This window comes from Bubalus kerabau, chromosome 6, assembly GCF_029407905.1.
Source record: "Bubalus kerabau isolate K-KA32 ecotype Philippines breed swamp buffalo chromosome 6, PCC_UOA_SB_1v2, whole genome shotgun sequence".
Lineage (NCBI taxonomy): Eukaryota > Metazoa > Chordata > Mammalia > Artiodactyla > Bovidae > Bubalus > Bubalus kerabau.
In genome coordinates, this window is record NC_073629.1 from 82,402,786 (window position 1) to 82,418,532 (window position 15,747).

The window sequence follows — 15,747 nt, forward strand, 5'->3', positions numbered from 1 at the left end:
TCAGCTCTGTCTCTGTATCTCTCTCTCTCTCCGGCATATGTGTGTACTAATGAATAAGGAAATAATATGTTCACCCTCTGGTGGTCAAAACCAGAAATACATTCCCACTTTTCTGGATTATATCCAAAATACGATCAGTGTGGTGGATTAAGTTTCTGCTTCATATTTAACCTACACCAAAAATAGATCTTAAAAAAGGTCACTGGCTTAAAAAAATAGGTCACTACAAATGTAATGGAAAAATCAATAAATTATTAAATATAGTAATTTAAGAATTACTTATGGCAGCATTTGATATTTAACACTTATTTGGTTTTAAAATATTGGAACTGTAGAATTTTGGAGTAGGAAGGAATTACAGTGAGTTAAGAGAGGATGTGGAATTTGGGAGAAGGTACAGAAGTATGGTCGGAAAGAAGCTTGAAAAGGAATGGTCAGAGGTTGGAAGAAAATCTGGAAAGCATGGTGTCAGAGAGATCAACAATGTCTTAACACTGGAAAGAAGACTTAAAAATATCCACCGGATTTAATAAGGAAGTTACTGATGTCCTTGGTGGAACAATCACTAGTAGAATTAACTGGAAAGAATGGGAGTCAAGAAAGTGAATGTAGACAATTCTTTCAAGTCATTTCCGTGTGAAGGGGAGGACAGAATAATGATAGAGATAGATGGGGAATGAGAGCTTTCTTAAAGATGAAAAGTCAAGAACATGTATAAATAATAATGGGAAAGAAAGCCAATTTTGAGGAAGTGTTTACTGTAGATAAAATTCATCATGGAGACCTTTAATGTAGATACTATGGAGATAGCCAGGGATGGGACTGAGAGCAAAGGAGAGACTTGGGGAACTTAGATGGTCTTTTTTGTAAGTTGAATCCTTGTGATTTTAAAATTAAACAACATGCAAAGTTACCTCTAAAAATAATAGTCAATGTGTACAGAACTACCTTCAAAAAAGGAAGCACCTTTTAAGAAAACATTCTTACATGTTAATCAACAATATTTTGGTTGAATAAAGAATCACTATCAACCTGTGAGTCTGGTATTTCAGGACTTGAATTAAACTTTTCTGGATATTTTAGTACCACAGTACTGAAGTAATCCTTTAAAAAAATCATTTACTTCCAAAAAGGGAAAAGTTACATTCATTAACTAGCTGATACCCTTGGATTTTCATTCACTTGGAAGAAAGATTAACTTGAAACAAAATACCTTTCAACTGAATAACTGAAGATAGAACCATGATACCTGGATTTTTTTCCCCCTCTAATAAGAGTGAAAGGCTTGGTATGTCTAAGTGGTAACAGTGGTGGAAGATAATGTTTAAGTGCTCACTATTCTTTCCTGGGCCTCCATCTTCCAATGTTACCTATCATCCTGTTATAAAAAGTCTTTTTAAAACTGGGAGTAAAGATAGCAACTTTATCACATACTTTTGGTAGCACAGCCAATTTATTTCCTGCAACTCAATACTTTGTGAAACAGAATATAGGGCCACATTTATTTGACTTATAAGGCATTTGGCAATTAATAAAATGTGTTTTGAATTGTATTCCTTATTTTTTTGGCCATGCCCTGCGGCATGCAGGATCTTAGTTCCTCCAACCAGGGATTGAACCCATGCTCCTTGCAGGGGAAGCATGGAGTCTTAAACCCTACCCTGCCAGGGAAGTCCTACATTACTTTTTAAGATATCACTCGAAGAACTCAAACTGCTAGGTAATGACAACCCATTTTACAGACATCCAATGAAGGGCCAAAAATCCAAGTGACATTTAAACTATGTGCTGGCATGTGCTGGGTAAAAATAATACACTGGTATTCATATTTCAAAAGTTGACATTTACTAGCCAAGTATTCTGTTACTGATATGGCTACACAGCTTTTAATTGCTTAATATAGTTTTTCATGCACTGTACTACTTCATTAAACGCTCTTCAGATTTAATGCCTATTATTTCAAAATAATTTCATTAAAAATAATTCACAAGTAAATCCATTAAAGAATTTACCATCAGAACAAAATATTCCCACTGTTGTGATTAGATTTTGACTTCTTTAATACCAAAGGAATTTCTCCAAATTTTGCTTTTATTATATTTTCATTGGAAAACTACAGTATATAATGGCTATTTCTGCATTCACATTTTTTCCTTTTAGTGATTTTTAGTGTGGTCACAAGTTTGACAGCCACAATACACTGATAACATAGCTGAATACAATATTTGAAATAAGTAAGTTACAAAAGTGTGGCAAGTTTTAAAATGCCAGCTCTGAGTGATGGTGCATTTCTCGTGTATTTGCATCTGTACCCCCAATCAAAACCCAGTGTGTTTATCCTCACTGAGTTAAGATGTATGCCTCACCTAGGTCAGGGTAGGAGCTACTGGGCCTTTTTGCAGACCCTGATTTTCGAGAGCAAGGGGTGAACTCAGGCATTCCATGCAGCATGTTGGCAACACAGGGTTTTGCTTTGGTTCGGGTAAAAATGTAATTACTGACAATCACTTATGTGAGCCACCTGATCTCCCAGGGCATGGGCTAGCACAAGGGGTATTTTAATATCCCTGCATGACATCAGCAGGCAGTTTCTGTACACGTTTCCTTGGACAGGGGGTTGCGGGGCGCCTAGAAATGACGTGCAGTCTTTCAACACACTGTCAGGGTCAGAGATGGAACCAAGATGAAACTCATGGTAACTTTTTTCATCAAAGATATTAACAGTCCAAGCAACAACCTGAATGCCTTTAAGTTGACCACTTCTTCAAGTAGTCTGGGGATACAAAATTCTTTTGCAGGAGGAAACCTGAAATTCCACACAGATACCATAAAGATATTACATTTGCTTTAGGCAAATGAAATGTCCATTACCACAAACATGCATTGTGTCCACAGAGTATCACAGTCCAATCTCCTGCATGGCTAAGGTTCCAAGGTTTGTAAATTAATAGCCATGACTACACTGTGATCTGTTTGTTTCATCTTATAGATAACTTCTGGCAAGAAAAAGCAAATGATACTATTATTGTTAGTTGAAGAAATTCCATACACATTTTCTTTAGTACATCAGTAGCAGTATTTGCATGGCTTTTGACATCAAGAAAGACTGTGAGATTATGGCTCAGGCACTCTGCCCCAGCTTTCCTGAGGGTAGAGGTCTTCTCATTAGGGAAATTATTTCTGGATCTGTAATCTCCTGTAGGGTTACACTTTCTAATTTGTTCAAAGGTCAAATCACATTGACCAGTCCCATCAGTCCTATCTGCTTATGCTCTTGTACATTAAAACAGTGATCTCATTAGAAGTAAACATAACGTCCAACTGTTCTCAGACTCACTGGGACTGCCGCAACCAACAGCAGAAACTTGGTCCTGGGGCTTTAGCACTGGCAGAGCCCTGTGGGAGGGCACATGCTCAAGGCTGTGAAGAGGTGCATCAGGAGATAGAGGCTGCTGGTGAAGAAGCAAGTGGTGAAGGGGCTGCAGGTCACCAGCCAATCAGAGGCAGCAGGAAGGAAAGGGGGCCCTGGAGCTCCCCTGGTCCTCTCACAGTCACATGCCCCTAAGTATACGGTGAGGATGGGAGTCCTGGATCCACTGTGCTCCTTGGACAGGCCGGAGTACAGGGATAAAGCACAAGGCACTGGCTACAACTGGGCCATTTATATTTTATTTCAGGATTTTTTTTGATGAATACATCAAGAATGTATAGGATTTTATAGAATTCATTGAGTGTTACTTTTTAAAAGCTTACCTGTAATTTAATTTCAAATTATTAGTCACAAATGAAATATGCCAAGTATCACATTAAATTAATAAGAAGGCCACACATTAAAAATTATTTCTATTTTAATAATACAGTATATAATAAGGACATGAAATCCAAATGCATACAAATTAAATAGATTATTATGTACATCAGTTAAATTGATTACCTGTAGTGATCAACAAATAACAAACCAAACTTGAAATAATTCTTCTTAGTTTGACAGTCTCAAGCACAGTAATTTCTAAAAAATAATGTTTAAGATATAAGGGAATACACACAGTAATATATCCATTCTTGTTGTTCATTCAGTGGCATTACATGTTGACAAACCTGCACATAAAAACAGAAAGCCTTTACTTTCCTTTTATATACAATAATTTTGGGCTAATTTTTCAATAGGACATTTCTAGAACCTATATAAAAAATATCTCTGTGCAGATAAAATTCTTTAATATTTGTACTTAGCAAGGACCTGCAATCTACAATTTGATTTCCAACAGACTAATCCAGCCTAATTGTACTGTAATACAGTAACTGATGGTTGGTATTTGTGAAGGTGGGTAAAGAGGGGTGGCAGAAAGGGAAGTAAGTATTATTTCTTCTCTAAGCCTAGAGCATTTTTAAAAATCCTCACTGGAATAACAGCAAAAATAAATTCTCTTTATCCTGTTCTAGAATGTTTTAGGATTTCGTAGACAGTACAGAGAGGAAGAGGGTAAGAACAGAAAGCTTCTTCCTTTTTCCCTTCACTAGACAGTGTTCTTGCCTGGAGAATCCCAGGGACAGGGGAGCCTGGTGGGCTGCCGTCTATGGGGTCACACAGAGTCGGACACGACTGAAGCGACTTAGCAGCAGCAGCAGACTAGTTTCAGGGTTTACTGATCTCTCCCTGCCTTTGAACTCCTGGCTAAATCAGACGCCTAGAGTTCTGCTAACACAGAACTTCAGCTACTCAGCTCCTGACTTAGTTGGCTATCTAACACTCAGAGGCATTTTCTCTTTTAGGTTACCTTAGAAAATCAATAATGGAGACAAAAATATTCTGAATTATCAAAAGTCCAATTACTATTAATATTACTTTGTAGTTCTAAATAATATTCAATACTGTTTTTCACATGTATCACTTTATCTTTACATTAACTTTGTGAAGTACCTAAAACTGGTGATATCACATTAATTTTATGCTTATAGAGACCGCAGCAGAGAGGTTAAATGAATGCCCCATAATCACTGAACCCAATAGTGAGAACTGGATTAGAACCAGTTTCCTACCTTCTTGTACAGGATGGTAATAATACAAATATCACACAATTTTCCACTTTACTTCATACCTACAAATTTATTCATAGCATTAACTGCAATTTTTTCAAACTGATAAAACGAAAGCCCTTAATTAAAAGCGAAGCATTACCATTGTAGAGTTTGGTGCCACTTCTACTGCAAATACGCCGAGGCCTCTGTTGTTTACACAGTTTTCACTCAGCTCATTGTTGACGTGAATAATCACCTTATCGTCTGACTATAAAAAAAGATGTCATAAGTTGCTAGTCCTTTCTTTACTGAATATATACAAACAAAGTGATCATTACAAAACACTTTGCAAGTCTTGGGATAAGAGATTTTCACAGGGTTCTATAGAAACACAGAAACAAGACAGAATATCATGGAAGAGGTTATATTTGAGATGACAGACCATTGATAATAGACAGCCTCTAGGTTGGAGAGAAAACAGAATGAAGCTGATAAATGAGAGAAATGTACAAATTAAAGTAGTACCCTGTTAAAGAACCTGCAGTCACTCCCTGATGACTACACAGGGGCAATGCAACATTATAGACTACTTAGATTCATCTCTCAGCTCTTCTATTATTTAGCTGTGTGACCTTTTGCAAGTTATTTAACATCCCTGTGCTTCAGTTTCCTTGTGTATAAAATGTGGATAGTACTTACCTCACTGGGTTGTGAGAAGCAAATGCGTTAAAGTGCTTGGCACATGTTAAGCTCTAAAATGTTATTACCTCATTTTGGTGGAAAAATTTAATTTTCCTTGAGGAAAAAGAAGGAGATGGAGGGTTGAGAACTGAAGGTAATAGAAGTGCAGAGGAACTGAGGTAAGGTAGTGGCTCTCTTCCACTCTTTTAATCCTAATAAAACAGAGAGGGCATGTGCGCACGCGCGCGCACACACACACACACATATCCACATAATCAAAAACAAACAAAAAACACAGAGGGCAGAAACAGAAACATGCAGGATCTTAGGAATCGCTTTCCAAAGTGTTATGATCCATTTGAAGATAGCAATCTACTGGATGGGAATCTATCTTATTTCCTCAAGTCTAGACTCCTCTATCTTGTTTTCAATATAACATACATAATCTGGATCCATTCAGCCTGTATTATTTACCTTTCAAATGCTTCTCCAAATAAAGCTCTCTGCTTCTGCAAAGGAGATATTCCCATTCTTTCATTTATAGTTCACATTAAGGCTTACTCATATTTCTCCTTCAGAGAAGGCAATGGCACCCCACTCCAGTATTTTTGCCTGGAGGCTCTTGCCTGGAGAATTCCAGGGACAGAGGAGCCTGGTGGGCTGCAGTCCACGGGGGTCGCTAAGAGTCGGGCACGACTGAGCGACTTCACTTTCACTTTTCACTTTCATGCATTGGAGAAGGAAATGGCAACCCACTCCAGTGTTCTTGCCTGGAGAATCCCAGAGACGGGGGAGCCTGGTGGGCTGCCATCTGTGGTCACACAGAGTTGGACACGACTGAAGCGACTTAGCAGCAGCAGCAGCATATTTCTCCTTACACTGTTTCCTCTGCTTCTAAGGGCCGGCCCTCTGCCTATCTAAATCCTAGTTACCCTTCAAATCCTATACCACATGCTCAAATTACACATCACAATTCTGTTCCTCCCTAATCACAAATCCTTCCCCAACTTCTACAGTCCCAACTAACATCAACTACAAGAGATACAGATACAGTATAATTCCTATTGCACATACAAACAGTACTATATAACTATTCTTTGATCTCTTTTGAGAGTATTAATTTTGCCTTTACAAATAGCCCCTAAACTCCTTGAAAGCAGTCTCATGGTACACGTTCTAGTGGCCTGTCTTATGACTAGGAGAGTTAGTTACATAATATATACTCACAATACTCGGCCAAATCTTAAGCACTTAAAGAAATTTATGACAGGCATAAAAATAATGTAAATCTCATCCAGGAACAAAGACAAATAAACCAATAGTTCTAAAAGCCTAGCTGTCTTGAGTAAGATTTATGAAAATATACAGTTTTTAGAAAACTAGGTGTCTCTGACTTAAAGAATTTATGTGAGCATCCTCTTGACATGCAATATCAATAGTATTCATAGCACAGAAGATGGACAAAGCTAGAAATAACTGGCTTGATAAAAACAGATCCTAGACAGTAGAATATATTTAATTAGATAACATGATGATAATCTGTAGGATTTTTGATACTGCAAAGTCTGGGTTAAAAAGCTGGGCTAATAAAAAGGAATGAATTTGAGTCAGTTCTAGGAAGGTGGTGAACCTAGAACCTCTTATACAGAGTGAAGTTAGAAAAAGAAAAACAAGTATCGTATATTAGCACATATATATGGAATCTAGAAAAATGGTACTGAGGAACCTAGTAGAGAAAGGACTTGTGGACACAGTGGGAGAAGGTGAGGGTGGGACGAATTGAGAAAGTAGCACTGACATATACACACTATCATGTGTAAAATACTTAGTGAGAACTTGCTACATGGCACAGGGAGCCCAGCCTAGCACTCTGTGATGACTCAGAGGAGTCAGATGGGGGGAGGGGAAGGAGGCTCAGGAGGGAAGGGGGATATATATATATATATGTGTGTGTGTGTGTGTGTATATATATATATATATGTATAATTATGACTGATTTGCTTTGTTGTATGGCAGAAACCAACATAACATTGTAAAGCAATTTTCCACCAATTAAAAAATAAAAGAAAAAAAAGTTGGGCTAAATTCTTTACTTTGTTTATATTTCTTTAAAACATGATGTCTGCTGTTTAAAATAGCTATGTATGTGTGAAGACATTTAGTAACAAACTAAATAAAATACTTTGCACCCAGATTATGCTCTATCTTCACAGATCTCCAAATATTTAATTTTCATATTTTAAGAGAAAACTATCTCAAAAAGAAACACAGAAATGAGCATCTCAGAAATAAATATACTTTAAAAATATATAAAAATTATCATGCCCAGTTTGAGTTAGAAACCTGATTAGAAAAAGAAACTGATTATTATAGATATTACTAATGTAATGGGGTTATTTAATTGCTATGTAAGGATAGGGTAAGAAAGAAGATGGAATGTATTAACCATTGCAGTTATGAGAACCACCTCATAACTGATACCTTGTTTTCAATAACTGATGTTATCCAGGTGTCACGCTTGTAAGTATATATAATTATATTTTCATAGCCATCCATCACTTTGGCATTGCCTTTGTTAAGAACAGATTTACAAACGGCCTTCTCAAGTTGTCCACTGCATGCCTCCATATGGACAGCTTTAATTCTTGGCTTGCATTTGTCTGCGTAGATATCAATGACAAATGGGCATGCCTGAAATGAAAAAAAGCACACTCTGTTTTAGTCTTCTGATATAATTTAAATTATTTATTATTGTATGTTTATCTTATGATTTGGGCTTCCCTGGTGGCTCAGATGGTAAAAATCTGCCTGCGGTGCGGGAGACTGGGGTTCGATCTCTGGGTCAGGAAGATCCCTTGGAGAAGGGAATGGCAACCCACTCCAGTATTTCTGCCTGGAGAATTCCATGGACAGAGGAGTCTGGTGGGATACAGTTCATGAAGTCACAAAGAGTCAGATATGACTGAGTGACTAACACAAACAACAAAATCATATGATTTAAGAAGACATACTATACTTTCTAGCTTATTCCTCTGATACACATTTAAGAATTAAGTTTAAGTACAATGAGTTGAGTAATAAAAAAAGCATGAAATCATGGTTTTTTGGTTGCATATTAACTGATAATGTCCATAGAAAAGGAAAAAACCTCCTTTACCCAGACCCCTCAATTTGCTCTAAAGCTAACTCATGTCATGTTAGTTACTTAATTTCCTTTCTTAACTTTAAGGTTACAGAAAGAATTAATCTGTAACCTTAAAGAAATAATGGTTATAATTGAAACAGTAGGTGAATATAGAACACCAAAAATAGCGAAATGTAGAAAAATTCTCACAGTTTAAAGTTAGTGTAAAAGTAACTATGAAAATCTAAGATCCAAAGAGATTTTCTGCATTTGGAAATAGATTTTTCTAATGTCTACTCTTTAGTTTTTACCATAGCCTAAAAGATGCTGCATAAGGTAACCTTTGGCTCTCTATACAACCCAGTCTCCTGCCTTAATGCGCTCTAGTTACTCTGACCTTTCAGACCCTAGAAAAAATAAAACCCTTTCCAGTGTTGGATTTCATAGGTAGTGTTCTCTCAGCTTGGAAGAGTCACATCTTTTCAGTATGTACCTCATCCTCCTCCTTCAAGATTAAGCTTACGTGTCACTTCTGCAGAGAGAGCTGCTCTGGTCCCCCAGTCTCCTTCACTACCTGACTCTTCTCTATTTTGACCACTGGTTTGTTTCCTTCAAAACACTTTTAAATGATTTTTATTAATTCTGCATTTAATTAGCCATCCTTCTTCATGGAATATCTAAGAGGTTAGAATTTTTGACTTATTCATAACTGTAACCTAAGTGCCTCTTTATTGTAAGCTTACTGTATATAGGCATTACAATGTAATTGTTGAGGAAATGAATGAATTCATACACATTGATGATCAACTTTTTATTTGGGGGACAAAAGATAAAAGTCTGAAGTTAGTAGAACAATATAGATTTTTATCTTTTAAACAAGTTTTAAAATAGTTAATGACTCCAACCTTTGGCAAGAATAAAGTCACCTTTTATAAAAGATGACAGACTAAAAAATCTTGGACTAGAAAGTGGAAGATCTGAGTTTGTAACTGAGTTTTGCCATTTACTAGCTACATGATCTAGGGAAGTCACTTAACTTCTTTGAGGCTTGATTTCTTCACAGAGAAAGTGGGGATAAACACTGTATTTTCTGCCAAGAGTTGCTGGAGATATCTGATACGTAATATGTGTCAAAAAGGGAAAAAGAGAAAGCTAAGTTGCTTCTGTCGTTTCCGACTCTTTGCAACCCTATGGACTGTAGCCCAACAGGCTCCTCAGTCCATGGGATTCTCCAGGCAGGAATATTGGAGTAGGTTGCCATTTCCTCCTCCAGGGGTCTCCTCAACCCAGGAATTGAACCTGTGTCTCCTGCATTTCAGGCAGATTCTTTACTGCTAAGCTACTTGGGAAGCTCAATATGTATCAAAATATTTCACAATATAGAATTCTAAAAAAATTATAATGACTGTTGTTGGTTTAAAAAGCTGGCTTAAAACTCAACATTCAAAAACCTAAGATCATGGCATCTGGTCCCATCACTTCATGGCAAATAGATGGGGGAATAATGGATACAGTGAGAGACTATTTTTTGGGCTCCAAAATGACTGCAGCCATGAAATTAAAAGACACTTGCTCCTTGGAATAAAAGCTATGACCAACCTAGACAACATATTAAAAAGCAGAGACATTACTTTACCAACAAAGGTCCATCTAGTCAAAGCTGTGGTTTTTTCTAGTAGTCATGTATGGATGTGAGAGCTGGACCATAAAGAAAGCTGAAGGCCAAAGAATTGATACTTTTGAACTGTGGTGTTGGATAAGACTCTTAAGAGTCCCTTGGACTGCAAGGAGATCCAACCAGTCAATCCTAAAGGAAATCAGTCCTGAATATTCATTGGAAGGACTGATGCTGAAGCTGAAACTCCAATACTTTGGCTACCTGATGCGAAGACCTGACTCATTTGAAGGGACCCTGATGCTGGGAAAGACTGAAGGCAGGAGAAGAACAGGATGACAGAGAATGAGATGGTTGGATGGCATCACCGATTCGACGGACATGAGTCTGAGCAAGCTCCAGGAGTTGGTGATGGACAGGGAAGCCTGGTGTGCTTCAGCCCATGGGGTCGCAAAGAGTTGGACACAACTGAGTGACTGAACTGATTGATGATTGTTGCATTTTAAAGTACTGAATTTTCAGTACTGAATAGATTCTGGTATTATTTTAACCATTTTCCAAGTCTTAGTTATCTGTTTTACTTGATCAAAGAGTATCAATATTAAGTTTACCTGTTACTGAACATAAACATCTTAAAAGGTCTTTGTTAAAGATGCATTCCCTGAAATTTTTAAATAAAATCTTATCTACATAAAAAAGGTGCCCTTTGTATCTTTTTTTTTTTTTTTTCCTGTTCATGGGTTTAACCTTCTATTTACTCATCTTTTTTTTTTTTTTTTTTTTACCATATTAAGTTAAATAGGAAGCATACAACAAGGAAGAAAACTGTTCATTATAAATTGTTAATTGTAAAAATATTAACAATATATAAAAAGGAAGATCAGGAAGACAGGAATAAGAAAACCTAGATTAGGACATGCTACTTAAGTTTTGCACAAAATGTGGCTCTTAGCTACATGTTAGCAAAGATAAAAGTGACACAGAAAATATTACATAGCTCTCAAAATCTAAAGAAAATGAAGTAAAAATTTTCCCAGTTCTGAATTCTAAAAAGATTTTATTCATGAAATTCTTTTTTAAAAAAAGAAGCAAAAACAAGGGAAAAAAAAAACCCAGACATATATTTATTCATCAACATTCAATAAAAAAGCAAATTATTGTTATGGTGATATAAGAGCAATGTACTTGCAGGAGGAACAATAAAGAAGTTGTGCTGTTCACATGGAATTCTGCTCAGTGTTATGTGGCAGCCTGGATGGGAGGGGAGTTTGGAGGAGAACAGATACACGTATGTGTGTGGCTGAGTCCCTTTGCTGTCCACCTGAAACCATCACAACATTGTTCATCAGCTCTACGTCAATCAAAATAAAAAGTTGGAAAAAAACAACAAAAAAGAAGTTATACTGCACTTTGAAAGAGGTTCTGCCTTTATAAATTGATAGAGGGAATGGATAATCTATAATTTTAAAACTAAATTAGGGGATTTAATTAAAAAAATAAGGTAGGAAAAGGTAAGACAAACTGAGAGTGTATAGTAACTTGCATGCGTGTGTGCTAAGTCGCTTCAGTCATGTCTGACTCTTTGCGACCCTATGTATGGACTGTTGCCCGCCAGGCTCTTCTGTCCACAGGATTCTCCAAGCAAGAATACTGGAGTGGGTTGTCATGCCTTCCTCCAGGGGAATGTGCCCGACTCAGGGATCGAACCTGTGTCTCCTGCTGCTTCTACTTTGCAGGCAGATTCTTTACTACTGAGTCACCAGAGAAGCTGGTATAGTAACCTAAAGAATGCTTAACATAAAATAAATCTTGGTTTATTAAAATGATTCAATTAATGAGATTTAACAAACAATCCTAAGCTGTTTCCTAAATCCTAACTTATAACTGATACTTTGGTTAGTCTTTGTGACATAATACCTACTAATTTAATAGGTGGGGTCAAAATATAGCTCATCTAGATATTAGATTACTTACATAATATATAATTCAGGAAACTGCCAAAGAAATAGCTATGGTTCCAGAAACCTTATGGGCAAAATCCTCTACAGACATATTCAAACCAATTAGAACACAGCTCATAAGATTATAAATGGATTCTTCCTAGATTATCATAAAGCTTTCTTTTTTTGTTTTTACAAATATGAAAATGTTAGGTCATGCTCTAGGTATATTAACTCAATAACATAGCACATATCAAAGAATCACTGCCCATCAAAGGCAATACCTTAATTGAATAGCCTCATTGTCTCAGAGTACTTCCAGATATCAGTCAAAACTAAATTAGTCAAAATACCTTTAGGTTTTGTATTAATCCTTTAAATAAAATGTTACATGTGTATATCCCCATCATTAATGGAAACATTCAACATTTTTATACCAATTAATTAATTATGAATTATTAGTCTCACTGAATTACCATTTGCTGGTATAATATTTTCAATCTAACAACTCTATAACCCTTATTGAATAAGAATTTCCTCATTATGATTCTATAAATCAGGAAGTACCCATACTCAGAACAAAATTTTTTGACACTTCAATACCAAATCCTGACATAGTATTATTTGTTGATGGGATTATATTAAAAAAATAAAAAGGATAATATAGGCTTGACATACAATAAGTAGCCTAGTCTCCTTGTAAAAATCTACTTCCTTACAATGAAATAGTTTAGCTCAAATGATTAAATTATGGCTCTCTCTAAGGCTATCAAATTACTAGGAGAGTAAAATATATATAAAATAACGTCTAGTATGCTCTTAGAATAACTGACCCTTCTTAGGACTGCTTTTGTTGCATCCTATAGATTTTGCTGCATTCTATAAAGAAAGCTGAGCACTGAAGAATTGATGTTTTTGAATTGTGGTGTTGGAGAAGACTCTTGAGAGTCCCTTGGACTGCAAGGAGATCAAACCAGTCCATCCTAAAGGAAATCAGTCCTGAATATTCATTGGAAGGACTCATGTTGAAGCTGAAACTCAATAATTCTTTGGCCACCTGATGCAAAGAACTGACTCATTTGAAGGGACCTTGATGCTGGGAAAGATTGAAGGCAGGAGAAGGGGACGGCAGAGGATGAGATGGTTGGATGGCATCACCAACTCAATGGACATGAGTTTGAGCAAGCTCTGGGAGTTGGTGATGGACAGGGAAGCCTGATGTGCTGCAGTCCATGAGGTCACAAAGTGGGACATGATTGAGCGACTGAACTGAACAGAGTTTGTGTGGCTGTCATTTGTCTCAAGGTACTTTTAAAATTCCCTCTTTGATTTCATTATTGACCCACTTTGTAGTGTGTTGTTTAATCTCCATGTAATCATTTTTTCTCATTTCTCTTTCTGTGGTTGACTTCCAGTTTCATGGTATTGTGGGTCAGAATAGATGCTTGAAATAATTTCTGTCCTCTTAAATTTGCTGAGGCTTGTTTTGTATCCCTGCATGTGGTCGAGCCTAAAGAATATTCAATGTGCATTTGAAAAGAATGTGCTTTTTTTTTTTTTTTTTTGATGCAAGGTCATGAAAATAGCAATTAAGTCTAACTGATCGTTTATGTCATTTAGGATCTCTGTTGTCTTACTGAAGTTCTGTCTGGAATATCTGTCCATTGATGTCAGTGGGGTGTTAAAGTCTCCTACAATTATTGTATTCTCAATTCTCCCTTTATATGTCAATATTTTTTTTTTTTAATGCATTTAGGTGCTTCTATACTGGGTGCACATATGTTAATGGGTATTATGTTCTCTTCTTGTATTGATCCTTTTATCATTATATAGTGTCCTTTATCTTTTTTATGGCCTTTAAAGTCTATTTTGTCTGATATCAGTACTGCCACCTACCCCTGATTTCTTGTCATTTCCATTTGCATGAAATATCTTTTTCCATCCTCTCACTTTTGATCTGTGTGTGTCCTTCACCCTTAGTGGGTTTCTTGCAGGCAGCATATTGTAGGCTCGTTTTATTATCCAACTGCCACTCTATGTCTTTTGATTGGAGCATTCAGTCCATTGACATTTAAGTTATTGATAAATATGTATTTATTTTCATTTAAATCTTGTTTTTTCCAATTGATTTTGCATTTCTTCTTTGTTCTTCTTTTTGTTTTTCCTTTTGTGGTTTTATGGTTTTCTTCTGCATTATGCTTGAGCTTTCTTGGTTTTGTTTTCTGTGAATCTACTGAATGCTTTTGATTTGTGGTTACCTTATTTTTCAAGTATGTTAACCTGTTACTATATCTGGAAGTCATATAGGCTCAAACACACTCTAAAAAATGTACATTTTCTTACTCCCTTCCCCCACATTTTATTTTGATGTCCTTTTTTACATCTTCACATTTACCTTTTTGCTGTTTATTGTGGTTATCATCACTTTCACAAATTTTTTTTTATATATACTGCCTTATTTGTGATTTTTCTCTTTTCTGTAGATTCTTATTTCTTTTCTATTTATAGAATAACTTTCAGTATTTCTTTTAGTATAGGTTTAGTATTGCTGCTGCTGCTACTGCTAAGTCGCTTCAGTCGTGTCCAACTCTGTGCGACCCCAGAGATGGCAGCCCACCAGGCTCCCCTGTCCCTGGGATTCTCCAGGCAAGAACACTGGAGTGGGTTGCCATTTCCTTCTCCAATGCGTGAAAGTGAAAAGTGAAAGTGAAGTTGCTCAGTCGTGACTGACTCGTAACGACCCCATGAACTGCAGCCTACCAGGCTCCGCTGTCCCTGGGATTCTCCAGGCAAGAACACTGGAGTGGGGTGCCATTACCTTCTCCAATGCGTGAAAGTGAAAAGTGAAAGTGAGTCGCTCAGTCGTGTCCGACTCTTAGCAACCCCATGGACTGCGGCCTACCAGGCTCCTCCGTACATGGGATTTTCCAGGCAAGAGTACTGGAGTGGGTTGCCATTAAATACTAAAAAGAATTTAGTATTCTTTTAGCTTTTGCTTACTGAAAAATTTATCTCCCCTTTCTATTCTAAATAATACTCTTGCTGGGTAGATTATCCTAGATGCCAGTTTTCCCCTTTCAGGACTTGCTCCTCTCTTCTGGCCTGCAATGTTTCTGTAGAACCTCATCTAGGGAAGGTTGCCTACAACCTCATCTCAGCCTGGGAATCCGGCAGTCAACCTGGATGTTGCTTAGGCACCGTGTTCATGGAGCCACCAGTGCAGGACCCTTGTGCAGTTTCACTGAAGCCAGGCACTGGGACCCACCATAGTCACATAGTTGTGCTCTGAACACAACTATATGTGTGCACTAGGGAATCAGGGCACACCCCAGTGCTATCTCTACATGTGTACACCCACAAAACCTGCA

At 37.0% G+C, this 15,747-nt stretch overlaps 1 protein-coding gene and 1 pseudogene across 3 annotated transcripts in view; both read right to left on the reverse strand.

The window, feature by feature from the left end:
* Positions 1–2,353: 2,353 nt before the first annotated feature.
* On the reverse strand, positions 2,354–3,876 carry LOC129656461 (glycerophosphodiester phosphodiesterase 1-like; annotated as a pseudogene).
* EFCAB7 (EF-hand calcium binding domain 7) overlaps positions 3,810–15,747 on the reverse strand; it is a 56,353-nt gene continuing 44,415 nt past the window's right edge. The window contains exons 10-12 of one of the 3 annotated variants that reach the window (XM_055585625.1): positions 8,182–8,391; positions 5,180–5,287; positions 3,810–4,098 (exon numbers count right to left, since the gene is read on the reverse strand). In XM_055585625.1, the coding sequence (XP_055441600.1) occupies positions 4,024–4,098; positions 5,180–5,287; positions 8,182–8,391 (393 nt within the window). In that variant the 3' untranslated portion in view covers positions 3,810–4,023. The remainder of the gene's footprint in view (positions 4,099–5,179; positions 5,288–8,181; positions 8,392–15,747) is intronic. The other 2 variants (XM_055585624.1, XM_055585623.1) reach the window with 2 other exon arrangements.